Source organism: Vitis vinifera, chromosome 14, assembly GCF_030704535.1.
Source record: "Vitis vinifera cultivar Pinot Noir 40024 chromosome 14, ASM3070453v1".
In the NCBI taxonomy this organism is placed as follows: Eukaryota; Viridiplantae; Streptophyta; class Magnoliopsida; order Vitales; family Vitaceae; genus Vitis; species Vitis vinifera.
This window is the reverse complement of record NC_081818.1, coordinates 18,284,039-18,312,025: the sequence shown is the minus strand read 5'-3', so window position 1 is coordinate 18,312,025 and position 27,987 is coordinate 18,284,039. Positions and strand designations below refer to the sequence as shown.

The 27,987-nt window shown below is 35.7% G+C and overlaps 1 protein-coding gene across 1 annotated transcript; it reads left to right on the top strand.

Annotated features, from left to right (window-relative positions):
• The first annotated feature begins 16 nt into the window (after positions 1–16).
• On the top strand, positions 17–26,987 carry LOC100265562 (uncharacterized). The gene is made up of 11 exons (XM_002270590.5): positions 17–248; positions 323–385; positions 5,388–5,522; positions 12,780–12,882; positions 20,531–20,601; positions 20,697–20,801; positions 21,398–21,431; positions 24,252–24,352; positions 26,269–26,328; positions 26,384–26,587; positions 26,669–26,987. The coding sequence occupies exons 1-11, from the start codon at positions 39–41 to the stop codon at positions 26,759–26,761; spliced, it is 1,179 nt and encodes a 392-aa protein (XP_002270626.2). The 5' UTR covers positions 17–38; the 3' UTR covers positions 26,762–26,987.
• The last annotated feature ends 1,000 nt before the right edge of the window (positions 26,988–27,987 follow it).

The window sequence follows — 27,987 nt, the reverse complement described above, 5'->3', positions numbered from 1 at the left end:
AAAAAACCCCACAAAAGGCAGCGGATAGGCTTATATGGATGAAGAATGAAATAGATGAAAACATCGGAACACCAACACCCTCCAAAACCCTCATAGCCGTTGAACAAAACAGAAAGCAAATGAACTCTTCGTTGATGCTTCGACGCTTTTTTACTCTCAATGCAACTTCTTCTTCTTCATCTTCTTGTTCTGCTTCTCTCAAACCCCCCTCCAAGAGGAAGCAACTCGTCTTCCTGGGCTCCCCTCAGGTTTCTCTACAAACATTTGTTTGTTTGTTTTCTACATTTCTTTATTTAGCTAATGTAGTGTGGCTGTCCTGTAGGTTTCTGCAGCCGTGCTTGATGATCTTTTCAATGCCTCCACTGCTCCAGACTCGATGTTTGAGGTACTCTAGGAAATTCATGGGTTTCAGTTTATATTTCTCTTTTCATTTTTACTAGTGTCTGTAGTCGGATTGTTTTTCATTTTATTTCTTTGGTCAGGGTTTTTCTAGTTCATTCTTTTGGGGTGAGGAATTTTAAGGTCTTTGTTCGGTTCCTACTCGTTTTGATATTTTGTAAATGGGATTTGGTCTAAATGCTGCTCCACTGGTAAGGGGATTTGGGTTTCTGATAAAATCATCCTATGTTAGTGCAAAGAAAGGGAAAAACCCACATGATCGATCATTTATGCTAAAAGTGAGCAAATTTGGAAGAGGGAGTAGGCCTTCAAGAGAACCCAGCCGTGTCTCTCAGGTATGAATGAAATCAAGCGTGAGGACTTTCCTTTAGTTTATTGTCACATCATTATGTGCCGCTCTGCCCCCACCAGAAAAGAAAAAAAAAAAGAAAAGAAAAGAAAAGAAATCAGGTAGAAACCAAAGGGTAGTTTTGCATACGGGCTTTTAGAAATTCCATATTTCTATCTGAATGATTTAGTTGAGCGGTGCATGTTACTCCATCAAATTTGAACAGAATTCATGATCAACCTGTGCAGGCTTGCAGGTCAAAATTTTTACTATGAAACTGACTTTTGCTTTATGACATGATGATGTGGCACATATCCTGAAATTTGTGCGATAACGTTGTTGATTAGTAACTACATATGAGAGTCCCTTCTTGATGTTTTCTTAGTTTAATAAAATTTTATCAAGTTCTGGAGATAGGCAGAAATTCTTAGAATATTTTGGGAAAGAATGGTCCAATTGGAGAGTTAAAACTTATCAAATGAAGTGGATCTCTAATAATTGTAATATACTAAAATATGCAGTTAGGTTCATTGATGCTAAAAATGTCCCATTACCATCCTTACCTATGTCCTAGACATGTGCCAGTTGGCTCAAAGCTTTCACCTGAAAAGGCACTGGTGTGGTGCAACCTTAGAATTTTAACAATCAAGTTAGCTGTATTGTGAAACTTGGATTCTGTACCTAGGAAAAATTGTGTATAGAGCTATTTATTTGAGGCAAGGGGACCCTGTCTCCCTATTTATTTGTTATTGTTATGGAGACCCTTAGTTGTCTCCTTAAGAGAGCTAAGGAGGGTGGTTATCTTACCATAGGTGGTGTAAGGGAGGAGGTGTCACATTTGTTGTTTGCAAATAACACTCTTGTTTTGGTTTTTAGGCTTCCCAAAATCAAGTGGTTCATATATATTCATGCGTGGTTTCCTATCAAAAAAAAAAATCAAATGGTTCATCTAAGTTGGTTGCTCATGTGATTTGAAGCTTTATTAGGGCTGAAAATTAAACTGGATAAAAGTAAGCTGATTCCTATTAGTAGACTGGATCATGTTGAGGAGTTGGTGGGAGAATTAGGGTGCAAAGAAGGCAAACTCGTAACTACCTACTTTGGGTGCTCCCTTTAGATCAATGACAGTTTAGGATAGGATGGAAGAGAGGTTTCGTAAAAGACTTTCAATGTGGAAAGGACAATACATTTCTAAAGGAGGGGGACTTATGTTAATCAAGAGTACTTTATCTTGCCTTCCCATTTATTTTTTGTTTTTGTTCGGTATTCAGAGGAAAGTTTGGTTGAGGTTGGAGAAAATTCAAAGAGATTTCCTCTAGGGAGGGAGAACTTTGGAGAAAAAGATTCATCTTGTGAAATGGTCGATAGTGTGTTTAGAGAAGAGAAAAAAGAGGGGGGGAAAGGGGGGGTAGGTATCAAACCCTCTTTCTTTATTGTAAAATGCACTTTTATGCAATTTAAATTAGTTGTTTCCAATAGAAAGAGACGCCTTTTGGAATCATGTCATTAGTGGTAAATATGGGAAGGAAGAGGGTGGTTGGCAATCCTGCGAAGCAAGAGTTGGGTATGGTGTTGGGCTTTGGAAGTCTATTAGGAAGGAGTGGAATAATTTCCATTGTCATTCTTCTTTTTTGCTGGGCAATAAGAGGAGAGTGAAGTTTTGGAAGGATAAATGGTGTGGGGATGAACCATTGAGACGTTCTTTTCCTTGTTTATATGCCTTAGCTGTTTCAAAAGAGACATGGATTGCTGCTTTATGGGTTCATGAAAGGGAAAAAGGCCAATGGAACCCTTATTTCTCTATACCTTTAAATGATTGGGAGGTGGACACCATAGAGGATCTTTTTTCATGGCTATAAGGGGAGACGGTTGTTAGTGAGGAGGAAGATAAGGTGGCGTGGATGAACTTGAGCAATAACAAGTTCTCCATTGATTTTTTATATAAGATGTTGGAATCAGGGGGAATGTTTAACTTCCCAAAGAGTGTGGTTTGGAACTCTTGGATGCCTTCTAAAGTAAGTTTCTTTGTGTGGGAGGCTAGCTTAGGAAAGGTCTTGACTGTTGGTGAGCTTTAGAGAAAAGGGTGGACTATGATAAATAATTGTTTTCTTTGTAAAGAAGAGGAAGAATTCATAAATCATATTCTCCTCTATTGTTCCAAGGCTAGGGTTCTTTGGGAATTGCTGTTTGCTCTTTTTGGAATCCAATGAGTACAACATGCTACAATTAAGGAGACTCCTCTAGGGTGGAGTGGCCCTTTTGTGGGTAAAAGAAGCAAGAAGGTTTGAAGACTTGGTTCATTTGTGTATCTTTTGGATTGTTTGGAAGGAAAGGAATCAAAGATCATTTGATAATGAAGAGCATTTGGACCATTATTTGAAGTCTTCTTTCCTTGGTATTTTGTTTTCTTGGGTGAAGATGCACATAGAGACAGGTTGCATGTCTTTATTCAATTTTGTCGAGTGGTTGGGTCCTTGTTAAAAGAGAGTGTTGGTTTTTGTGGTCTCTTTGGTTCTTTGCGCTTTATGGCATGACTTGTATACTCATATGTACTTTGTTGTGTTGTTTCCTGGGCGCTTTTTAATATTGTTGTTTATCAAAAAAAAAAAAAAAACTGTGAATACTGTTACTCGAGGAGAATATTTGTTGTATCTATAGCCAGCCAAATGCACAAAAAATCCAGCAGATAGTTAGATTAATTCTGCTTTTATGGGATCCCAATTATGGTTAATACCTTGATTTTTGGATAGGAATATTCAGAAAGGGAAAGTGTATTGTTTGAATACACTTCTTTTTTTCTATTTTCAAAAACAAAAAATGATAGTAAACTCTATACAAAATGCAAAAACTCTTTGAAAATTACCTTAAAAGGATAATAGTTTCTAAAAACTAGTTAAAAAAGTGAGGTATGAAAAAAAATTTATGACCTCAAATTTTAAAAATTTTAAAAGTAATTTTTAAGGACACAAGGTCGATCCATACTTTTTATATAAGAGTTTGTAAGCACAAATTTCGCTAATGTCTTGCAACATAATAAAAACAATAGGAAAAATAATGCGAACAAAATATTTTTATTAAAATTTAAAATTGTGGTCTTTGTGGTAATATTCTTTTACAAAAGAATATATTCCTCTGATTCTTTCACCTTGATTACAATTTGGAAGATGATGATGAAAACGTTTTCTTGATTTCAAAGATCAATCAAGGGTCACAAGTGGCTTGTTCCCTAATGAACTTGTTGAATGGCGAAGATCGTGTGTTTAGATGATGAACATGTTTTCTTTGTTTTCAAAGTCAATCGAGGGCCTAGAATGGTTTATTCCCAAATGATTTTGTTGAAATGTGAACATGTGTAGTTCTACAATTTCTTGAACTTGTAGGAAGATTTTATGAAGCCTTTTCTTCTTTGTGAAGCCTCGTTTCCCATGTGGAGTTGTTTTTGTTTTTTTTGTTTTTTTTTTTTTTTGATTGGAAACGACACAAAGATTTATTGATAGATAAAAAAGTACAAAAGAAGGATGAGGAATCCTCCTGCCAAAGAAAGCTAAACTATAGAAAAATACACTGAAAAACAAGCAAACACTTTAAAAAGACCACTCCTTATGGAGTACACACAGCTATCCAATCAAGATGTATCGCATTAAGAGGAGTCCCCTTAAAAACCTTGGAACAATAAGCCCAAAGAGAAGCAAGGAAAACAATAGAGTCCCATAGAGACTCTGAATTCCTTGCTTTATCCTCAAAAATCCTCGCATTTCTTTCCCTCCACACAATCCGAATAAGAGCGATGTTTGCAGCTTGCCACAAGGCTATCCCCCTCTTAGACGAACCAAATCCATTGAATTTGATGTACATCATGTGAAGGATGCTCCTCGGGGGAACCCAATCCATCTTAGCTAACTGAAATAACCTGTGCCATAACCCAATCGTCAAGGAGCAATGAAGTTGTTTTTGTTGTTTTTGTTGAACCCCTTAAGTCCCCGCATTGAAGGAAATCACCCCTATTTATAGGTGAAATTAGGGAATTCCCCAAGATTTGGTTGTTTGATTTTAGCAACTTGTCTTCTTCATTAAGTGTATCCAAACTAGCATTGGACATTCCATTTTTATACTAGTCCTTTTGTTTTTTCCTTCTCTAATGGGAAAACTTATCAAATATCTGGAACTTTTTATCTCAGCAAAGGGGGTTGAGAAGTCTATGGAAGCATACGGAATAACGGTTATTGAGTTTGGGTGTTGGTAATTTGGCATTTCTTAACTGGTAACTGGATTGTCCCTCTCTCCATCCCCCGGCAAGATCAATGAAGTTGGTACCAATGCTTTTTTGGTGACATGACATGTGAACCGACTAATTGCATAATTGGAATTTATTTGGGTCAACTCTAGATTAAAAATTCTTTTTAATTTTTAGGCATTTTGTATAGAAGTTACAATCATGCTTATGTTCTTTTTCTTGTCCTTACTCCTTAGTGATGCTTTTGTAACCTGTTTTTAAGGAATGGCATTTACAGAATGTTAGGAAACTCAGTTATCAAATGTTGTACTGAGTACAGAGAGAGGGCTCTATGGATTGTTGTGGTACTTAGATTGGCTTATGAATTAGATGGTTTAGAGGAGTAAGGAGGTCATGAAGTGGATTGCTAATTTAGTATGATTTTAGGTTGCAGCAATTGTTACTCAGCCACCTTCTGGAAGAAATAGAGGGAGAAAGGTGATGCCTTCCCCAGTTGCACAGCATGCTCTTGACAGAGGCTTCCCCTCTGACCTCATTTTCACACCTGAAAAGGCTGGAGAGGTAAATACTTGTATATGCTTGATCTTATTCCGAAAATGCTTGGTTGTTTTGCTCCATAAACTCAAGCCCAATATGCACTGTTGCATCAACACCGTGAGGCAGCCTTTTTAAAAAAAGAAATGCTTACTGTATAAAATTGTTTCCCTTTACTCTTTATTGACTTGTGGCTTTAGTTATCAAGTTTGTGGTCACTTCTGTAATGGTACCATCTATTTTTTTAAGAAATTATCATAAGATTTTATGCTTTCAATGGTGCCTACTTGTAAGAAAATGCGATCTTTTTTTTTTTTTTTTTTTCCCTGCAGGCTTAAAATGTCAAAGATCTGCCATCTATGTGAAACTAAAACAAGGTCACATGGTTAAAGTCATCTACCCACTGACTGAGCTAAGGCAGCTTTGTTAATAATGTTTTTAACTCATGCATCAATAGCACACATGTGCTACTAATTTCCATTAATTATAAAATTGTAATATAATTAGCTTGCTTGTCATGATTAATTGTTGTATGAAATTTTTCTTGGCTCTCAGTATAATGTAGTAACACACTGTAGATGAATATATTAAAAAACTAAGGGTTTTGGATTTGTATTATTTAATGCTCGATTCCTTTGAATCTAGAACATTAGATGAGAATTTTTTGTTTGTGCTTTCCTAAGACCACCATCGAAATCTGGTATCTGCAGATTGTGGACTAATCAGGCCCCAGGGGAGACTTTGAATAGCAGCTACAATAGCAGCAGGTAGCTTATGAATTTGCTCTGGCAATAGCAGCTTATAACCATTTCCTTCCTTTTTGGCTAGGAAGATGCGACTTTGGCCTGACTTTAGGTTGCTGAAGTAAATATAAGAGGGAATTCATGCAGTACATAATGACATAATAAAATAACCTGTAATGTTTTTTTAATAAAAAGTTCTATATAAAAGATACCAGAAAGGGGGCAAACCCTAGGACATGGGGACTTACAAGGTTCACCTTAGAGGAGAAACAAAAAGAAGAGAAGCAAAATAACTAAACTTGAGGCTGGACTAAATGGCCTTAGGACTACTACAACATGCCCCAAGTTTTTATTTTTGTTTTATTTTATTTTTTTATCACAAACAAACATTTTCATTCAACAATCAATTGATAAATATAAGAAGAATAAGGAATCCTTCAAAGGTGTACAAAATATGGTAGAAAGTAACCCAGATCTAGAACCACAAGAAGTAGCCCCTCCTCATAAAAACCTGTATATGTACAGGAGAACAATCATTGTAAAACACAAAAACCCCCACTTGTATATATTTCCTCAGTGAAATATTACAAGAACAGCCTAGCCTTAGTAGAATAACACTCCTATAGGAAGTCTTGGGCAGCTTAATGTTCTTTGCACAATGGGCTGATAACTATTTATAAGTAACCTAGGAGGTTACTCCATCTTCGCCCATTATGTGCATAGCCCACTACTTTTGCCCACTTCTTAGGCAATTGTGTGGTTAGGTGGGTTCTCTTATGTTCAAAAGAACTAGGCTAAGTATTTCTACCCATGTTGTAGGTAGTTTATTGTCCATGGGCTTTGACATTGCAACATGTCCCAATAGTTGCTCCCATGGCCTCTACTAATGCCGCTTATTAGCTTTGCTCAATTGTACTTCTTAGATAATGGCACTTGTTAGCCTTGTTGCATTTGTGCACACCACCTGCCATGGCACTTCATAGGCTTGCTTGGTTTGTGCCACATGTCTTTCAAGCATCTTCAATAACCACCGCATGCCCCACATCAGATGCCTTACAACTCCTTCATGTTTAGTGTCATTCCCATGATGCTCTAGCAACCCCTTTTGGTCTCTCCCAACGCCAAGGTGGCACAACAACGTGTCTTCCAAGTGTCATGCCTTGCTTGGTCTCCATCAATGTTAGGTGCTAGATTAAGTTAAACCCATTTATGCCAAGCTCTCTTCTTAGCCCACATGTTGTATTCGAACCATCATGTCTCAAAGCATGCCCAAGCCCATACCTTGTGTCACTCAAAACATTTCGGCTCCACGACTTGCTTGTTCTTAACTTGGCACCATGCTTAAACCTTATAAAGGCCTTCGAGGGAGGGTTTCATTCTACTTCTTCACCATCTGACGTCGAAACGACACTAGAGTTCTCCCAACCCTGAGCTCACTGACAGAAAAGCTGAATGATCAAATATCTTCTCACCTCGAAGATGTGTTGGCTTTTTCTTTTCAACCAATCAAGCTAAGATCACAGGTATAGTTATGTTTTCCAAGCCTTGGCTTGTGTAAGTGGGTCCTTGTGCCATGCACCAATGCATAATTGTCACCTAACACTGAACAACATGATGTTATGTTGCACTATACCATGACATTCCATCCATGGCATTACGCCCTTGTTAGGAAGCCATATAGTAGTTCCTAAATTGCCATCTCAAACACAACAATCCCCTTGCCCCTGCCTCTCCAATGAGCATTTTAAGCAATTTTATGTAGGTGCTTGAGCAGATATAATATTTTCCAAAAATCATAAATAATTTTAGAAGAATCCTTTGAAGATGCCATGCCTCAGAAAATTCCTTTGAGTTTGATTCCTTCAAAGGAAAAATTCCAAATCATTGAACCTATACTTTCAATTTTCATCAAGCCAGGCCACCCACCAAGTAGGCACCATGTGCCATTCCACATGCCAAGTCATGTCATGTCGTTTCTTGTGCAGTCCCATGTTGTTGTGATAGCATCTCCCCATTCCTTAGAAGCCATCCAGCTCTAAACCTCCTCCTCTTCCAAATTGATCTAGTCATGGCATTTCATTTTGCATGGCAATAGGCCTCATGGGTGCAAGATGCCACCATATGTGGCTTTGATATGCTCACCTTGGCATGTTTCATGCCTCAGGCAGCATGAGTGCTGATTGAGTTGTGAAGGTGCTAACAAACCACTCTCAATAAACTTGTATGCAACCAGCTCTTGTTGCCTTATGGCCACATTTGAAACTCATGGGATGAGTTTGTTGTGTAGCAAATGCAAACTCCATGACTTTCTTCCTTCCAGTCAAGTGGAGATGGCAAGAACCCACCCACATCTTCCACATAAGTCCACCTTGTCTTTAATGATGCATTGCTATTACTAGATTGCTAGCCATCGCTTAAACTATTGAGGCTGCTATTGTCTTCTGTAAGTGTATTAGTTTTGGAGGTTTGAGGATAAGAAGACTGCACAGTCTCAATCAAGCCTTGCTAGGCAATTGGCTATGGAGATTCTCCGTTGAGCATGAAAGTTTATGGAGGAAGATCATTTGTGGAAAGTTCGGGAAAGTGGAGGGGGGTTGGACTACTAAAGTGTGGAGGGAGTCCTTTGGGATGGGCCTTTGTAAGGACATTAGAAAAGGGTGGGAAGAGTTTAATGCTAAAACTTCTATCCGTATAAGAAATGGTAGTCGTACAAGATTTTGGTGGGACATTTGGGCGGGGAACTTCAAGCTAAAAGATGTTTACCCTACTATTTTTAGGATAACATCCCATAAAAATGCTATAGTTGCAGAATCTTGGAAAAGAGAAGGGGATGAAGGGGGGTGTTGGGAGGTTCATTTTAGAAGACCCTTCCAAGATTGGGAGGAAGAGGAGGTGACTTGCTTTTTGGGTTTTCTTGATCTGTTAAAAGTGCAAGAAGGTGAGGACACTTTATGTTGGAAAGAAGATAGGAGAGGATTTTTTAGTGTCGAGTCTTATTATTGTTCTCTAAGTGAGGAGAATAGTTTTGTTTTTCTCGGGGAAGGAGGCTTGGGGATCCTGTGCTCTTCTCAAAACTTGCTTTTTTGCTTGGGAAGCTGTTTGGGGGAAGATCCTAACTGTAGACACTTTAATGAAGAGGGGATGACAAATGGTTAATAGATGTGATCTTTGTAAAGAGAGTGAAGAATCAATCGATCACATTTTGATTCATTGCGCCAAAACAAGAGAGCTTTGGATTTTTTTATTAGCCCTCTTTGGAGTGACTTGGGTATTTCTAGATTCAGTAAGAAATCTCCTCCTTCAATGGAAAGTTAAGGGCTTTCAAAGGAAGAATAGAGCAGTTTGGGGCTTGGCTCCCATTTGCATATTTTGGTGTGTTTGGAAAGAACGTAATCGAAGAATCTTCAAAGATGAAGAACTCTTCGACCAAGGTTTAAAGGCTCTCTTCTTTTGGACTCTTTTCGAGTAGACTAGGGATTCTTTGGAGCTGGATTCCCCTCTATGTTGATTTTCCCAGATACTCTTTTTTGTGGTTAACTTTGCTTTGTTTTGTTTGTGTGGTCTTTCTTTGTTTGAGGTGTGTTTGGCATGTTTTTGTGTATACAACCTGTGTACGTAGGGCACACCCCCTCCTTTTTTGGCACTTATTAATGCATGTTCTTGTTGTCTATCAAAAAATTTGATTGTGATTGACAATTTCATTGTAAGTTTTGTATAAACTTTAAGTGATTCAAATTTGACTTGAGTCCATGAGAGCATCCTTAAAGAGTAGAGGCTACTACTGATTTCTTGAATATCTAAGCTTTACATAGCAAGATTAGGACACTAAGTCTTGGGAAACTAAGGGGCCTATTTGGTTGCTATTTTCAAGAACTGTTTTTTGTTCTTGAAAACAAAAAACATTACAAACATGTTTGGAGAAGGGGGTGCGTTTTCGTTTTTTGTGTTTCCCGTGTTCTCAAAAACCACTTTTTTGAGAACAATAAAAAAACGTTTTCATTGTTTTTTCACTATTCAAAGAACAAATTGTTTTTCATGTTTTCTCTTCCTTCTTTTTGTGTTTCCACGAAGGTGAACTCCATCCAACCATCACACCCCACCCCCAAGCATTTTCTTCTTCCTTAAATTATTGAAATTAATATACTTACATATGGTTATAAAGTCATCCTTTGTTCAAGAAAATTAATGTAAAAATTTCAAAAGGGAATAATTTTTTTTTTAATTTAAATGAATTGTGCATATAAAAATTATTTATATATTTATAATATCAAGTTAATTGAAGAAAACACTTTATTAATTAAAAAAAAACAACTTTCAAACATATTTTTTGTTTTATTTGTTCTAAAAAACTTTTTTATTAACCCAACCAAACATGATTTTTTTTTTTTTTGTTTTTGAAAACAAAAATTGTTTTCCAAAATTCATTTCCCAAACACTTTTTTTTTTTTTTTTCCTGAAAACACAAAAAACTATTCTAAAAAACTATTTTCTAGAACAGTTTTCAAAAACAACAACCAAACAAGCCCTAATGTTCTCTAGACAATGGCCTAGCTAAATATTTATAAGCAACCTATGATGTTCCTCCAACATTCCACTCTATGCCCATCATCCCACTACTTCTAGCCACTCCCTAAAGGAGTTGTGTGGCTAAGTGGGTTCTCCCATGTTTGGGAGAACTAGCCCCACTATCTCTACTCGTGCCCTAGGTAGTTTATTAGTGCATGGCCTTTGAAATTGCCATGTGTCCCAGCAGTTTCCCCCATAATCTTTGTTGATCCCACCTGTTAGTCTTGCTCAACTGCACTCCTTTAATTGTGCCACTTGTTAGCCTTGTTGCATCTTTGAATGTTACCTGCCATGGCACTTCAGTGGCCTGCTTGGCTTGTGTCACATGTCTTATAAGCTTGCTTAACAACCACAACATGGCCTGCATTAGATGCCTTGCAACTCCTTTGTGCCAGGGATCATTCCTACAATGCACCAAAACCCCTGTTCTTGGTCTCTCCCAATGCCAACTTGCTTTACCAACATGTCTTCCAAGTGTCATGCTCATGTTGTGCCAGCAAGTCTTGCTTGGCCTCCACCAATGCCAAGTGCTACACCAAGTTGATCCCACATATGTCAAGCTCTCTTCTTAGCCCACATGTTTCAGCTACTGATTCCAATCATCATGTGTCAAAGATATTCCCTTGCCCATGCCTTGTGCCATCCAATTTATGCTTAGCTTCATGACTTTCTTGTCTTCACAATGACATTGTGCTCATGGTTATTTGAGTTGTTATCCATGACATTGCACCCCTTGCCAAGGCTTTCCATGTGTTGCCTATGTCCTTGTCACCACATTGATGTAGTACCATGTCAAGCTGCACCATGCCATGCCATTGCACCCATAACATCTAATTTCGATGTAAAAGGCAGCATTGGGCCTCATGTCTGACTGAGCCTTGCTTATACTTTGGAAGTGACCTAGGTGTATTGCAATGCCTTAGGAAATTCACAAAACCATACCTGAAATTGACATCTTGGATATCATCACTCCCAAAGAGCATTTAAAGTCATTTTAGCTATGGTAGGAGGAGACAATCATAGGTTTTTGAGCAGACATAATGATTTTTCAAAAATTATAACTAATTCTTGAAATCTCCTTTTAAGATGCAATGACTTGGAAAATTCTTCTGATTGTGCCACCTTCATAGGGCAAATACCAAACCACAAAATCCCATATTTCAATTTTCACCTAATTGAGCCACTCACCATGTAGGCATTGTGTGCCAAGTTGCACCATGCTGCTGCCAGGCCACATGCCATGCAACATGCCATGTTGCTGCAGCAGCACCACCAATCTCCATCCTCAAAATCCATCCATGATCTAAACAAGCTCCTCTTCAAAACTGATATGTATCATGGAATTTCACTCTTCATGCCAACAGGCCTCCTCATGGCTGCAAGGTGCCACCACATGTCCCTCTGATCCATCTTGACTTGACTTACCTCATGCCTAGGGCCACTTGGGTGCAAAGTGCCACCACATATGCCTCACTTCACTGGCTAAGTTGTGAAATTGCTAGCCCCTGCTTTGTCGTTTAAATCCAGCACAGATAAACTATTCTTTCCAAGATATTCCTCAGCAAAGTATTTTTGGTACTTGCCAAGTTGAGGTGAGCATTAAAGATTCTGAATTATACCTAACCAAATAGACTGGGAATGCAGCCAAATATTATGTGAGGGAGCAAAACTTGCATGGTAGAGGGATTTGGTCGAAATTCTGTTATGATTTTTATGAATTAATTTTGAGACCTAGACAGCATGTCATTTTTTCTTTCCTATTTTCATGTTTTAACACCTATGGGAAAATCTGAAGATTTTGCAGTTGACCAACTCATTAATTTTCATTTCATTTACTGGAGGTTCATGTGCAATTATTGCTTCTTATTTGTCTACTCCGTATTTTTTTCATGTCAACATTTGTAAATGGTTACATACTATTCATGAATCAGTGACGAGCTACCTAAAATTATTCATTCTTTCAACTGTTATGCAGGAAATATTCTTGTCCAGTTTAAGAGCTTTACAACCTGAACTTTGCATTACAGCAGCATATGGAAATATTCTACCTAGAAAATTTCTCGAGATTCCACCAATGGGTTAGTTCAGAGATCCTTGTTATTTCTCTGTCGGAGTGGTTTTTGACAAAATTGGAAGTAGGTTTCTGTACTACTTCCTGATTGAACATACCATGCCATACCAATAGGATTGCCTGTTCTTGTCTCAAAACCCTGAGCATTAGGTGTAAAGGTCCATGGTTCTCTGTTTTTTGCTTACTTATCCATTCCTCTGTTAAAAATTAATTCAACAGAAGAATTCATAGAAAGAACTAATTAACTTAGTTGAGCTTCAGAATTGGCAGACACCCCAGGCTATGCCATTAAACACTTAGGCCCATGATTCAGTCATCAGCAAGACCTGATGTGTGGCAATCCTTCTATATAAGGCCCAATAGACATCATTTAAGCATATTTATCTCAATTCTTGAGATCCATGTCTCTGCTTGTTGCCATACTCTTCTACATCCTTCCTTTCGCATTCCATTTTGCCAGGTTGCTTCTCTCAAGCCAAGGCTTCTTAACCTTTTCATCACTCCATAAAGCATCCTTCCTCTTACAAAGAACCAAGTCCATACTCTGTTTCTTTTTTTGATAAGCAAATTAGATAAAATATAATGTAAGAGTTCCTATTCAAGGAGAACAGATGATGCGTAGGGAGGGCCAAAAGACAAAAGATCTGAGCACACTTAACTAGCTTATTCTAAGCTATTTACAAACTCAAGTATAGTTAGGTTAGTAACTTTTACCTCCCCTCTAGACCATATAAATAATGACTTAAAAAAATCTTTTACAACCAAGATTGACCGCTTCACTCCTTCAAAAGCTCTTCTATTATGCTCTCTCCAAATGGTCCAAAATAAACAAGAAGGGGTTAAACTCCAAATTAGCTTATGATCATTTCCAACAAATTTTCCATGCCATGCAAGCAACACTTTTATTACTGAACAGGGGAGAACCCATAGCATGCCGAATAGGGAGAATACTGAAGACCAGTGACTAGAAACTGAATTATAGTGGATGAGGATGTTCTCTAATTCTTGGTCTTGTTTAGATAGACAACGCTGATTAACCATACTCCAACCTCTCTGCATGAGTTGGTCCCTTGTAAGAATTTTTTCCCATGTCGCCTTCTACACAAAGTCTAACCTCAGGTGAAGTACTCAGAATCCAAATCTTCTTGGTCGGAAAGGATGACACCATGAGAGGTGACAAAGACTTGTAATAATGCTTGATTGAGATCTTCAAAACCTAGTTATCCACAACTTCAAGGTCTGGGAAAACAGGGTTTAGACATTGAAACAAGGCCACCACCAAAGCCAACTCCAATCCATGAAATGCCTACTAAAACTGGGACTCTAGCTGCTTTGATGCCCCCTTGCCCCTTCCCAACGGTCTACTACCCAAGCATCCTTGTGGACCACTAAGCTAAAAAACTTTGGAAAACAGTCCTTTAGAGGGCCCGTCCCACACCAAGAACCTGTCCAAAATTTGGTCCAACAACCATGCCCCACCCTAATGCTTGTCCTCAAGCAAAAATCATCCCAACCTTTCCTAGTGGCTTTCCAAAAGTTTATGCCAAAACTCTCTTAGAACACCACCCTACTTCCAACATTCTGCTTCCAACCCTCATTCACTTTGAATTTGCAAAGCTATTTTTGTAATAAGGCCTTGTTTAGGACCTTAAAACTTGAGCAAATAATCTCCCACCCGACCAAATGGATCTTCTTACCTGTTTTGCTTCCTCCCCAAAGAAAATCTGTCTGATTCCAGGCTACATTGCACCTCTCTTGGAATAACTGAAGCTGATAAGTAATATATTGGGAGACTAGAGAGAGTGGTTTTCAACAAGGTGATTCTGCCATTGACAAAACTTGTCTTTTCCAAGTCATCAGCCACTTTTTCAACCTTTCCATACTCTATAGTTAACATAATGGGATGCAGATGCTGGATTCAAGAAGTGAAATGCTGAAGCAGGAATGCTATCTGGAGAATATATGGGAATGTAAAGTGGAAAAACAATTTGTCATCTAATCAGAACTGGAAATTTGGTGCTGAAAATTTTTGTGCTTTAGTACTGAACTTCACGTTACTAACTACACAGAATTGAAAGACTAAGGGCAAATATATAATTGAAATATAAAATTCTGAATGCCAACTAATGAGTGTGTTCTGCTTTCTGTTGGATATCTTATTGAAAATTTCAGATCTTTTTCTAATGACATTTATTTTAACTGGAAACTAATTGTGCATTACAAATCACTTAACTGTTCATATTTTGTATTTTCGGCTCTTACTTACAAATAGAATTCTATGGTAAAACTTGGATGAATTTCTATAAATGAATATAAAATACTGGAATAGTCATGTGGGAAACCAAAATATGAACTTTGGGCTATAGCTGTTAAAGAAAAGTTTATTTATAAACCATCTTCTAAGAAAAGGATTACAAGTTATTAAAGAGTTATTAGTAGTTATTTGGTAAAGAGTAGTTTAGTCATTTTGTTTTATTTTGTAAAAGTCTATATATATGCTCTATACTCTTTCCTTGAGGAATAAGACACCGTTTTCTTTCTCTCACTCAACCTGGTATTCGAGCGTTTTGATTTGGAACCCTAACCTGAAAAAAAAAAAAAAAAAAAAAAAAATGAACAAGAAAAAAAATTGCTATAGTGCTGCACTATAGTGATCACCAGTACTAGTGCCTATGTAATTGGTTGTATTTTTGTGATGCAACCGTCATGCAAGTATGTTTTAGTGCTAAAGGTATCCTAACATCTTTTTGTTTCAATTTTAAGTGCAACAGTCCTTATTTTAAGTTCCAAGTATGATGTCTAGTAATGATTATAAAACTAAAGATAGTGTTGGTATTTAGATTACTTTGGTAAAGCTAAAGGGACCTAATTATTTATTATGGGCTAAAGTCGTGAGGGTGTATATTACAACAAAGGAAAAACCAAAACATGTTGTGGAGGATCATTCTCCCTAGGAATCTAATAATTTGATGAGTGGCAACAAGATCACTTTATGATACTAACTTGGTTGTGGAAAAGTATGGAACCCTATGTTAGTTCTTATTTCATGTTTTTAGAAACTACAAAGCAAAGTTGAGATGTAGTTAAAAATGCATACTCTCAAGAAAAAAATATTTTGAGAATCTATCAATCGTATCGTATGAAGATATTTTTGGAGTAAAGTAGAATGGGAAACCTCTGAATGAGCACTTTGTATCCCTCAAAGGGATGTGGGAGGAATTGAATGTGTATCAACCATTGTATGTTGATATGAGGTACCAAGAAGGAAAAGGGAAGAGTTTTAGGTTGCTAAATTTCTTTCTAGTCTTAATTTTGAATATACTAAGGTCAAACATAGTATACTTGCTAGTGAGAAGTTACCATCTCTTAGCAATGTTTATGCTTGTCTTCAACTCATTGATCTACAATTCTTTTCACCTAGAAATGATATTAAGGATACTTCCACTCTTGTATCCATAGGACAAGGTAGAGGTGGTCCTCCCATTTGAGCCCGAGGTTTAGGAGGGTAGAGGTAGAGGTAGAGGTAGAATTGACAGGCAATGCTCACATTGTGGTAGGACTAATCATACCTTTAATAAATGTTGGGATAAGTTGGTCGTTCTATATGGGCTAATCAGGTTGTCTCCTCTTTCAATGATGGAGTTGATGTTCCTACTCTTGTTAAACTTCTAGGTGGTAGCAGGGAGTCTAATACCTTATCTTTAGATGACTATAACTAATTGATGCAACAATCCTTAGATATTTCCTTTTGATCCAACATTAGTGCTCCTATTGCTACCTTGGCACATTTGGATACACATACTCTTCTTACTCTTGGTCAATCTTCTTCCTTTTGTCTCCTTTTAAACTTAAATTGGTTCTATATGTACCTAAATTTCCTATTAGTTTATTATTTGTTAGTCAACTAGCTAAACAATTTAATTGTGATGCTATCTTTTTCCTTCTCATTGTGTTTTTCAAGATCTCCACACGAAGAGGATGATTGGTGGATGGCTTGAGTGAGATGGGATTTATTATCTCGATGGTCAATTTATATTCTAGTCTCCTGGTAGAAAAATATTAGATGCTATTGCTCTCTCTTTGTCTATTACTCCTCTCTAGTGGCATTACAAATTGGATCATGCTTCTTTTGAGAAATTACAGTCCTTGGGATTGTTTCCAATGTTGTCCAATAAGCCTAAGTGTGAGTTGGCAAACATCATTGGTTGTTTTTTCCGTCTAGGGTTAATAATAAGAATCCAAGTCCTTTTGCTTTAATTCATTTAGATGTTGGGTGTCCATGTCATATCCCTAATGTTTAGGGGTTAAGATATGTTGTTATTTTTATTATTCTCAAGTCACTTGGTTATTTTTGCTTAAAGAAAGGTATGAAGTATTTCACATATTTAAACTTTTTTATCAAGAAATGAAAAATCAATTTGGTAATTTAATTGGTATTCTTTGATCTGATGATACCTTTCAATATAATTATAGTTCTCTTTCATATTTTTCTACTAAAAATGGAATTTTTCACCAATTTTTGTGTTTTTATACACCACAACAAAATGTAGTTGTTAAAAGGAAAAATCATCACATACTGGATATTACTTGTTTTATTATGTTTCATATGAAAGTCCTACAATCTTATTGGGGGGATGCTATTCTAATTGCATGTTATTTGATAAATCAGTTACCCTTTGTTTTTCATTAGAAGACTCCATATTTTGTGTTATTTCCTATTGGTCACTTATTTTCTCTCCATCCTAGAGTTTTTGGATGTGTTTCTTTGTTCATAATTTTTCTCTAAATAAAGACAAGTTTGATCATCAATCTATCAAATGTGTATTTTTTGGATATTCTAGAACTAAAAAAGAATACAAATGTTTTGATCCTGTGTCTTGAAAATATTTTATTAGTGTCGATGTAACATTCTTTGAGACTACTTATTTTTTTTAATCATGATTTATAGTTAGAAAATGGCTTGTTTCGGTCTAAATCTATTCCTCTTCCTATTGTTGTTGATAATTTTCTATCTAAGATTGACAACCATTACAATTGTATCAATGGAAAAGACTGGCTAGAAACAGTGAAGAAGATCAAACTCAATCTCTACCTCCTCCAGACTTGTTAGTGGATGATCCTATACCACTATCCATTTTTGTTCCCCTCAATTCCTAATGAGTTAAACCTCCCTATTGCACGTTAGGAAAGGTAAACACAATTGTACTCACTATCCTCTTATTTAGTATGCATCTTTTGATAACCTTTTCCCCACTTTTTAATGTTTTGTTCTCACCTTGTCTTCTATTTCCATCCTTAAGTCTTATCAGGAAGCTTCAAATCATATTGTGTGGAAGGAGGCTATGGAAGAAGAGATGTATGCTTTCCTAAACAAAGCTACATAGAGCTCGTTGATTTGCCTCAAGGAAAGGGGACATAGGCCACCATTGGGTTTTGTCTATTAAGTATTATTCAGATGGGACTATAGAACGATTGAAGGCTTAGTTCCTAAGGGGTGTAATCAAACTTAAGATGTAGACTATTTTGGGACTTTCTCTCTTGTTGCTCGTCTTAATTTACTACACTTTTTTATTTCCTTAGTTGTTAATTTTGATTGGAGTTCACATCAATTAGATGTGAAGAATGCATTCTTGTATGCGGGTTTGAGTGAAGAGCTCTAGATGGAGTAACCACTTGGGTTTGTTAATTGAGGGTGGGGGTCAAGAGTTAAAGTTTACAAATTAAATTAGGTTATTTATGGATTAATGCAATCTCCCCTAGCTTGGTTTGATAATTGAGTTCTTTTCTTCTGTCATTTGGTTTTAGAAGATGTAATTCTGACTACTCACTATTTGTTTTCAAGAGGGAAATTAGCATAATAGTACTTAGTATATATGGATTATATTATTGTTTTGAGCAGTGATGTTAAGATATTAAACAAGTGAAAGATTACTTGAAAAAAATATCTTTCAGACAAAGAATCTTGGGTTACCAGGTTACTTCCTGTGCATTGAGGTTGCACATAGTAGAGGTGGGATTATTTTATCCTAAGGGAAGTATGTTTTGGATTTGCTTAATGAAACTGACATGTTAGCAGTAAAGCTAGCTGAGACTCCTATGGAGCAAAATGTGGATCTTAATGGAGATGATAGCATTATATTTTCAAATAAAAGAAGATATTGGAGTCTAGTGGGCAAGTTCGTTTATTTGACAATCACCAAACTTGACATTAATTTTCTTGTTAGTGCAGTAAGTCAGTTCATGGAAGCACCCGAGCAGATTCATTGGAAAGCAATGTGTAGAATCCTAAAATATCTCAAAGGTACTATAGGTATGGGATTACTCTACAGAAGAAGATCCTACTCCAACTCCAGCCTTGATGTTGTGAGTTTTTTAGATGTGGACTAGGCAAGATCCTCAACTAACAAAAGATCCATTAGTGGGTATTGTCCCTATGTTTGTGGTAATCTAGTTACTTGGAGGAGTAAAAAGTAGAATGTAGTATCTAGGTCTAGTGCTAAAGCAGAATACAGGGCTATGACACATACATTGTGTGAATTAATGTAGATTTAGAACTTGTTACAGGAGCTTGGATTTTGTCTTGAAAAGCCCATGACTATATATTGTGATAATCAGGTTGCTATTCATATTGCTAGTAACCCAATGTTTCATGAAAGAACCAAGCATATCAAAGTGGGCTATCATTTTATTAGGGAACGTGTGGCATCAAGTCTGAAGATGTTGGGTGATGTGTTTACGAAAGCTTTGGGGAGATGTTTTTTCTGTTATGTTTTCTAAGCTGGGTCTTAGTAATCTATATGCCCCAGCTTGAGGAGTATTAAAGAGTTATTTGGTAAGGGGTAGTTTAGTCATTTTGTTTTATTTTGTAAAAGTTCATATATATGCGCTATACTCTTTCCTTGATGAATAAGACATTATTTTCTCTCTCGCTCAACACAAATAACAACCACACAGGCCTGTACGCACTCACAAAGAGATGAAATACCAGAGTAGCCATGTGGGAAATCAAAATTTAAAGGTTGGGTTATTGCTGTTAATGAAAATTTTAATTTTATAATTCTTATGAGAAAAGCTTTGTCAATGTTTGAGAATAGGTTTTTTAGGCTTATGTCTGCCCCATCTAAATGCTTTGCAATTAATTTATTTTCTCAATCAATTTATGCATTGTTCTAAATTTCATCTCTCCCAGACTCGGGAATTGCTTTTTGGGCATATGTATGTCCCATCTAAATGCTTGCAATTAATTTATTTTCTTAAACAATTGTTGCATTGTTCTCATCCTAGTCTAGACATGTTTACAGTTGATTCTAGGATTTTTATGAACAAGCTATTAATTTATGAAATGATCTTTACAATTTTTCCACTCCCTCTTTTCTTTTCACCAAGTTTACAATTTTTGGCCGATTGATTTAAGGATATCTTATAATGAATAGATGTTTTGGTTGTTGGGTATGGATGACAAGAATACTGGCACCTACCAATGCTTGTATTTGGTCTGATATGGTGACTTCTATCATCTGGGGTACTTTTTTTAGTTAAATTATCAACTTTCTAAAGTAAATAAAAAAACAGGGGTGCTCAAGCTAAGAGTTCTTTTCATCGGGGCCCAAAAAATCTGATACTAAATTTTTGCATGTCCAAATGTAATTTCTCAGGAACAGTCAATATACACCCAAGTCTGCTGCCTCTGTACCGTGGTGCTGCTCCTGTTCAAAGAGCATTGCAGGTTTCTTGTCCTTTTGGGCTTTCAACATTTATATTTTTTGAATGCTTGCTTCCTTATATAAGTTGTACCATCACACTCATAAATTTCTGTACTAGGATGGCGTTAAAGAAACAGGAGTATCACTGGCATTCACAGTCCGTGCTCTGGATGCTGGACCTGTCATTGCCTGTGAAAGATTTGAAGTTGATGACCAAATTAAGGTGTGCATAGTGCTTCTCTTGAACTGCTAAATTGATATTATCTGAAATTGATAGAGGCTGAATGATTAAGATTTGGTTAGTCCAATTTATATTTGAGGCCAAGACTTGTGTAGATTGATGGACTCCAGTTTCCTTTCTAAAAGGTACTTGTTTAAGTCTGCTATCTGTATCCTTCCTTCACTGCAATTGCCAGACAGATTATTGATATAGCTAATTTGTCTGAGCTTATGCTTGATTGGACCCCTAAATCTCGAAGAGGCTGACCTTCATGTGAGAACCACTTATAGAAGGCATTTTTATCTGCTTAGGGAAAACGTAGGGGGATTGTGTAAAAGAGAAGATATTCTCTCTCTCTCTTTCGCTCTCAGCAGAATTTCTACTGTCTTTTTTTCTTTTTCTTTCTTTTTTATTTTTTTATTTTTTTCACTTCTTTTTTATTAAAAATATGGCCTGTAATTTTAGGTTATGCATGATTCATTTAGTTAAGAATTAAGTGATCAAATGAAGTAATCACTTTTTCTCCATTTGCACTCTTACTAGGCATTAATTACTTCCTGAGAATATTCTGACTAATGTTTCTACTGATCTGCGTGCAGGCAACTGATTTACTTGCATTGCTATTTTCTCAAGGTGTGTTTGTTCTACCCCTTTTTTTTTTTTTTGGTATATTCTAGCTGTGCTTTATTGCAATGCACGGGCACGAAAATAGAGGAACTTATATATTGTTAAATTATGAGATATGGCACTTAATTTTGGGATAAGTCTCTTTTTTAGTAAAAGTAAGCTAGAAAAATCCATTAAAGACGCTGGAAGGAGCTGTAACCCATTTACTCGGAGTATGGCATATGCAAGAGACAGAATAAAGGAAACAAAAGTTTGGTGAGGTAGAAAGCCATCAGCAGCAAACTTACCTCCTAGATCACATTAGCACTTAATATAGAGATAACGAGAACTTAATGTTTGAATGCCATAAGCAGCCAATTACTAGGGTCTTAGAGTATTTTTTGATTGGCAAACAGAATGTAAATTAATAGGCACCAGCAAAAGATGGAGCCACCTTATGTACATATAAGGTATACAAGTGACACCAAAAGTCACCCAACCAAAGAATAGCAAAGCTAAAGCCAACTTTTCATAATTTAGATTATCACTGAAATCTAATGAGCAATTTTCAATTGCCTAACAAAAGTAAGGTTTGAGATTCCGCCTTGTGTGATTGATGATTTGGTTAGGGTCTGGATGGACTTTGACAATATCCATTGTGAGCAGAATATTGTTTGCTTGGTATATATTATGAGTCCATGTCCTAACAACTTAAGTTTTTAGGAAATTTGATTGCTTATTATGGTATTAGAGCTATGGTTAACTAGATGTCTCAAGTTCAAGTGTCTCCTATTGTTTATTACCCCATCTATTTGTTTGTAATCCATAACTGCTAGTTTATCTCTCCATGTCTGGATATAGTCACACATGAGGAGTTTAAGTTTTTTAGAAAAGTTGGTAGTTTAACATGGTTTGAGATCTATGGTCATCTAGAGATCTCAAATTCGAGTCTCTCCTATTCATTCCCCTATCTATTTATCTGAAATTTATAACTACTAATTGTCTCTTCATGTACGGGTAGGGGCACATGTGAGGAGTTTAAGCTTTTAGAAAACTTGGTAGCTTAACAAATATGATAGCACCTTGTCATATATTAATATGCAAATTGTAGCCTATCAAAAAAAAAATATTAATATGCAAATTGTCTCTAAAGCACAGATATTCTTCAAAGAAAAAGTGTGCTATTCTAGTTGGATATGGATGATTCATTTTATGTGTCATAAATTTAAAATTTCATTTTGGAAAAACCAGACATGGTCTGGATATGCATGGATGAGTCCTGATGATCTGGACTACACCTTGGGACAATTAATGATTGTCCAGATGGATTTAAACAGTATCTGTTGTGAGCTGAATATGATTGGGCCTTGTTGTATATTAAATAAACAAAATTTCTCTGCAGCGAGGACACTTCCTATTCTTGTTGGATATAGATGAGTCACTTTGTATGTGTCCAAAATCTAATAATGCTTTTTGAAAAAATCAGATGTGATCTGGATATGCATGAGATGAGGCCTGATATTTAGGGGTGGGGAGATGGAGGTTTGAAAGATATTATTCAAGATGAAAGGTAGGCATCTTCTAAGATAATGAAGGTGTGGGTCATTTATACATTATAAAATTGAGAATCATATTATGTAAAAGAAATTTGTGATTGAGGGATTCCATAGGTCGAAGTGCCTTCTCCTCACAATTGGAAAGAACAACTGTGGACACAAAACCCTAACGATTTCAATACATAAGATGCGTCCTTAGAATTTACATTGTCAATATATATGTTGAGTTGTTGATGGCAAATCCTTGTTCACATGTGGGCCTATTGTTTTGTGCCAAAAGGACCACATGGCATGTGCTGGTCCCCACATAACATAAACATTTTTGCATTTGCCTCTAATTATAATATTAGCACCTGTCTCAATAAAGGGTTCTTGTATGGGAGAATGTTCTTTGGAGCTATCACAGTGCTGATATGATGGTAGGATTGTTCTCCTTCAACATTAGAGAAATTGCAATGCTCCCAAATCATTTTTTTTCCTTCATTTTTAACCATGACATGGATAAATGTGAGGATTTTGCATTAGAGGAGTTCACTAAATCAGGTAATGCAAATTGTGAGCTTTTGGTGAACTAGAAGAATATTTGGTCATGCTCAAGAGGTATTGATAAGTTGAAATTTTCCTTTTATAGAGTACTCCAAATTAGATTTCCCTTTTAACTTTGTCATAAAAAATAAGAGAGAGAAAGAGAGAGAGAGAGAGTGGTGATGGTGTCCAAGTGACAACACATTGATTCTATAAAAAGTTACTGTGGGTGTATAACAAGAAGTTTTACACCACATGTAATGTAATTTGTCGTGTGTGTGTGTGTATGAGAGAGAGAGAGAGAGACCATTGTGTTACAGTAGTGGTGTCTAATCCAATTGTAAACTTCACAATAGGGTTTTACAGGAAGTTATCGTAGGTCTATACCAAGAAGTTTTGTGTGTGTGTGTATTTGGGAGCATTTAATAATTTAAGGAACATGTTAAGAGGTTTGCATGATTGAACTATAAAGGTTTGTTGATAACATGCAAGCCCAAAGATTTAGAGAGGGGAAGCCATGAAATCTTGTTTATCTGATCAGCTCTTGGTGATTATTTTTTATATCATTTATTTTTCTTCTCATTTATGTTTGTTTTGATAGGCTTTCTTCTTAGGTATGTTTGTCTAGCTTAAATTTATCAATGAGTATAGCATAGTATGTACTTCTCAGTTTGAGTTGAATATCTGTTGTGTAAAAATATTGGCCAGCTGAACATATGCCCTTGTCTTGTTCTTGTTGATGAATGATCTCTATTAACCCATGCAGGATCTAAGCTTCTGATCCATGAACTTCCCTCTATATTTGATGGATCAGCAAACCTGAAAGCACAACCCCAAGATGACTCCAAAGCAACTTTGGCTCCAAAGGTATTCCCTCTTTTCACTTAGCAACAGAAATGGAACTGGTATCTCATTTAGTAGGATATATGACACTCACAAAGAATCACTTATTATTAGGCTGTGGTCTTATGCATCATACTTTTGTGTATTAGGATGTGACTTCATCGCACATAGATTAAGAACACCAAGGGAAATTGAACATTGCAATTAATTTATTTTGGTTTTAGTAGCATTTGAAATGAACTTGTTTTGTTTTGTATGGAATTTGAACTGTGTTCTATTATCTTGGAATAACAACATTTCACAATTTAAAAATATGACACCATATGTTTTTCTTTATTTTTGTCTTGATGTAGCATAGTAGGTTGTAATGTTGTATCACTTTATGTGACAAACATCTATTTATTCAAATCTTATGAAAAACTGAGTTGAATAATTTGGGTCTATTTGGAAACATTTTAGAAAACTATTCTCAAAAAATGGTTTTTGAGAACAGTTCTTTGATGTTTTTTAGAACAAAAGTTTATTTGGGAACTTGGAATGTCTTCTAACTTCTTTTTTCTATGTTTCCAAATATTTTTTAAAAATAAATTTTATATGTAATGTTTTATTTTCAGTTATTCTTCATATTTGTTCCATTATTTTTTAAAGCAACACTCATAAAACAAATGAAAACAATTAAAATATGTTCTCAAAAAACTGTTTTCTGGTTGTCAAATATATTTTCCTATTTTATATTTTAAAATATAGGAATCTATTTTTTAGAATAGTTAACAAACAAACCCTTTATTTCTTTATGGTTTCCAAACATCTTGAAATATCTTCACCGTGTGTGATGAATTTGACCCAAAGCTTAGCTATTATGTAATGAGCCAATAATGTGTTTCAAGTTGACTTGGGCTAAATGCTCTAACACCATGCCTCATGGGAAGCCTTCTATGGGGTTCCATGTGGGCTTTAATGAATGTGAGAAATAAACAAGCAGTGAGATTTGAATTTGTGACCTCCTTTGGACCAAGGGTCTATTATTACTAAATCTTAAACTATTAAGTAATGGTCCAATAATATGAAGCTGACTTGAGCTAAAGACCTAATACACAACTCGTAGGGTGGTTTCTTTTTCAGGCTGTTTGTGAAAAAAAAATGATAGAGGATTTTGAGGAAGTTATTTATTGCTTCTAGCGCTCTGGGAGGATCACACTTGATTTCACCCATTTTCTTCTTCTTGCTTCCGATGCTATTGGTGGGATTCTTCCAGTGCTAACCTTAGGAATAAACTTCTGTTGCATTCTCTTTATTATTTTATCTTGATTTACATTTTTCTTGAAACGGAAGTCCTCATCATCCACAACATAGTAGCTGAAGTTGATATCTAGTAAGATATGATCTTGGAAATCTGGTTCCATGGGGCAAATGGATCATCTTTTTTTCTTTTGTCTTTTCTTTTCCTAACTGGAAGTAGATTTTCTTTATGTTTTAATGGTCTATCATGAAAGTAATTTTAACAATGAAGGTTTTGCCACTGTTTTTTTTTTTTTTTTTCTTTTGTCTTTTTGGCTGGATTTAAGGGAAAGTGAACCTAAGGATCCAAAAGATAAAATGGATAACAAAATGTATCAGTTGAAAAGGAAAAACTGGTTTGGGCGATTTCTTGTATAACAATCAAGTTATGGAGTTGAGCTAGGATAACAGGTGAAAGGATGGATCTTTCGGTAAATTTCATCCCAATTTTTTGGTTTTCAAATTCACATTTATATGATGAGCCTTAATAGCTTGATGGGCATGTGGCTGCAAATATTATCCCAATATTTTGAATAAATCAACTGAACTAGGTTGAAAGAAACTATGCTGAGTGTTTTCCTGAATAACTCATGCTGCTCTATTAGCCTGCATGAATCAAATAAACTGGCCTCACTCCAATTTAAGTTGGCTACTTTATACAGATAACACCTGAAGAATCATGGCTATCCTTTGATCAAGAAGCTTCAGTACTGCATAATAAGGTTAGCTCTTTCTCTCTCAATTTGACCATCTAGTCAAGACACACAACCCTTCCAGGTTCGTGCATTTGCAGGATGGCCAGGAACCCGAGCTAAAGTGGTAGTCATTGACGACAAAAATGGAGAGCACAATGTTCTGGACCTTAAAATTATCACTACGAGAGTTTGTGGGCAGAGCAACATTCAGGTGAACGAAGCAGATGACGTGAGGTTCATTAAGGATGCATTGGTATTTCCATGCAGTGGAAGCAGCGCCCTTGAGGTAAAATCTGTTGTTTTCTGTTAAAAGTGTTAAGTTGGATGCAAATGAGTAGTTTAGTATCGACTTTTGCATGTGAATCAGGTACTGGAAGTTCAGCTGCCGGGTAAAAAAGTAGTAAACGCGGCAGCCTTCTGGAATGGCTTAAGAGGCCAAAGGCTGAAGATATTAGGATGAGGGAGTTTTTCCACCTGGTCTCACCTCTTATTATTGTTTGGAGGCGGAGGCTCATTCATTGAGTCTGCAATTCATTTCAAAGTTTTGGAATTTTTCATTTCATTCCAAATACAAAATCGAATCCCTTGTGCCAGATAACACTCACTTCTCAGGTCTTGTTTGATTAACTTATAAGGGTTAAAAACACCTTTTTAAGCTTAATAAAATATTCTATGTCTATTTAATTTATTTTATTTGAAGAACTTATGATTTAACAAAAAACTTAATATAAAAGTCATGAAAATGTTGGATTTTTGGGTCAAAATGGCCCCTATGATCACAAATATTTCCTTTGGGCCTTTTAAAACTTCAGTTAAAAAAATAAAATCATAATTTGTAATTGAGGCTTTATTTTTTAATTGAAATCCTATTTTTTTAATTTAAATTTATATATATATATATTAATGGTATAACTCTATGGGTTATTTTGAATAAAAGTTTGACAAAATAGTTAAATTTATTTATTTATTTATTTATTTTTTCATAAAATGATCGATTTGGCCTAAAACTCAAAATATTGTTACTAGTTCTGTTTTGGTTTAGGGAAGTTCTTTTATGCTTATGCCTATACTATTCTATTAGATAATGACTTTGATTTCAGCTTTCAACTTTAAAAAAAAAAAACAAACAAACAAACAAACAAACAGAGGAAGCTATTTTAGTGTGGCTCTTTAATATATATGAAATTTATCTAATTATTTTTTATCTATTAAATAATCATGAAGAAACAATAATAATTGCATTGATGAGTGCATGATATTGAATATTAGTTACAACTTGTCTATTATTGATGGGAAACATCCTTCAAATTTATATTTGACACCCTTCATCCCCTTCAAAATATTGATTCTAATTGGTGTAATAATTTATACAATAAAATATCATTTATATACAAAAAGGAGCCCTCATGCTTTATGCTTTTATTTGGATGAAGATCTTTGGGGTGACTCCAAAGCCAAGTTTTAAGCTTTCTTTAAAGTAGAAATTTCTGCTATCTTTCATTTTCGAAAAATATCAAGGAAAGGAAAAATATACTAAAAATAATAATTTTATCATATTTAGTTTATAATGAAAAAAAAAAATCAAATATAATTATAATTAATAAGAAATTCATATATTTTAAATTATTTCATATTTATATAAATAAAAAAAAAAAGGGAAAAATGAGTGAATGATATGACAAAGTA

Coding starts and splice junctions, on each gene's coding strand:
- LOC100265562 (XM_002270590.5), top strand. CDS start 39: ATGAAGAATGAAATAGATGAAAACATCGGAACACCAACACCCTCCAAA. Junction 249..322: donor TCTTCCTGGGCTCCCCTCAG/GTTTCTCTACAA, acceptor GCTGTCCTGTAG/GTTTCTGCAGCCGTGCTTGA. Junction 24,353..26,268: donor AAGCAACTTTGGCTCCAAAG/GTATTCCCTCTT, acceptor TACTTTATACAG/ATAACACCTGAAGAATCATG.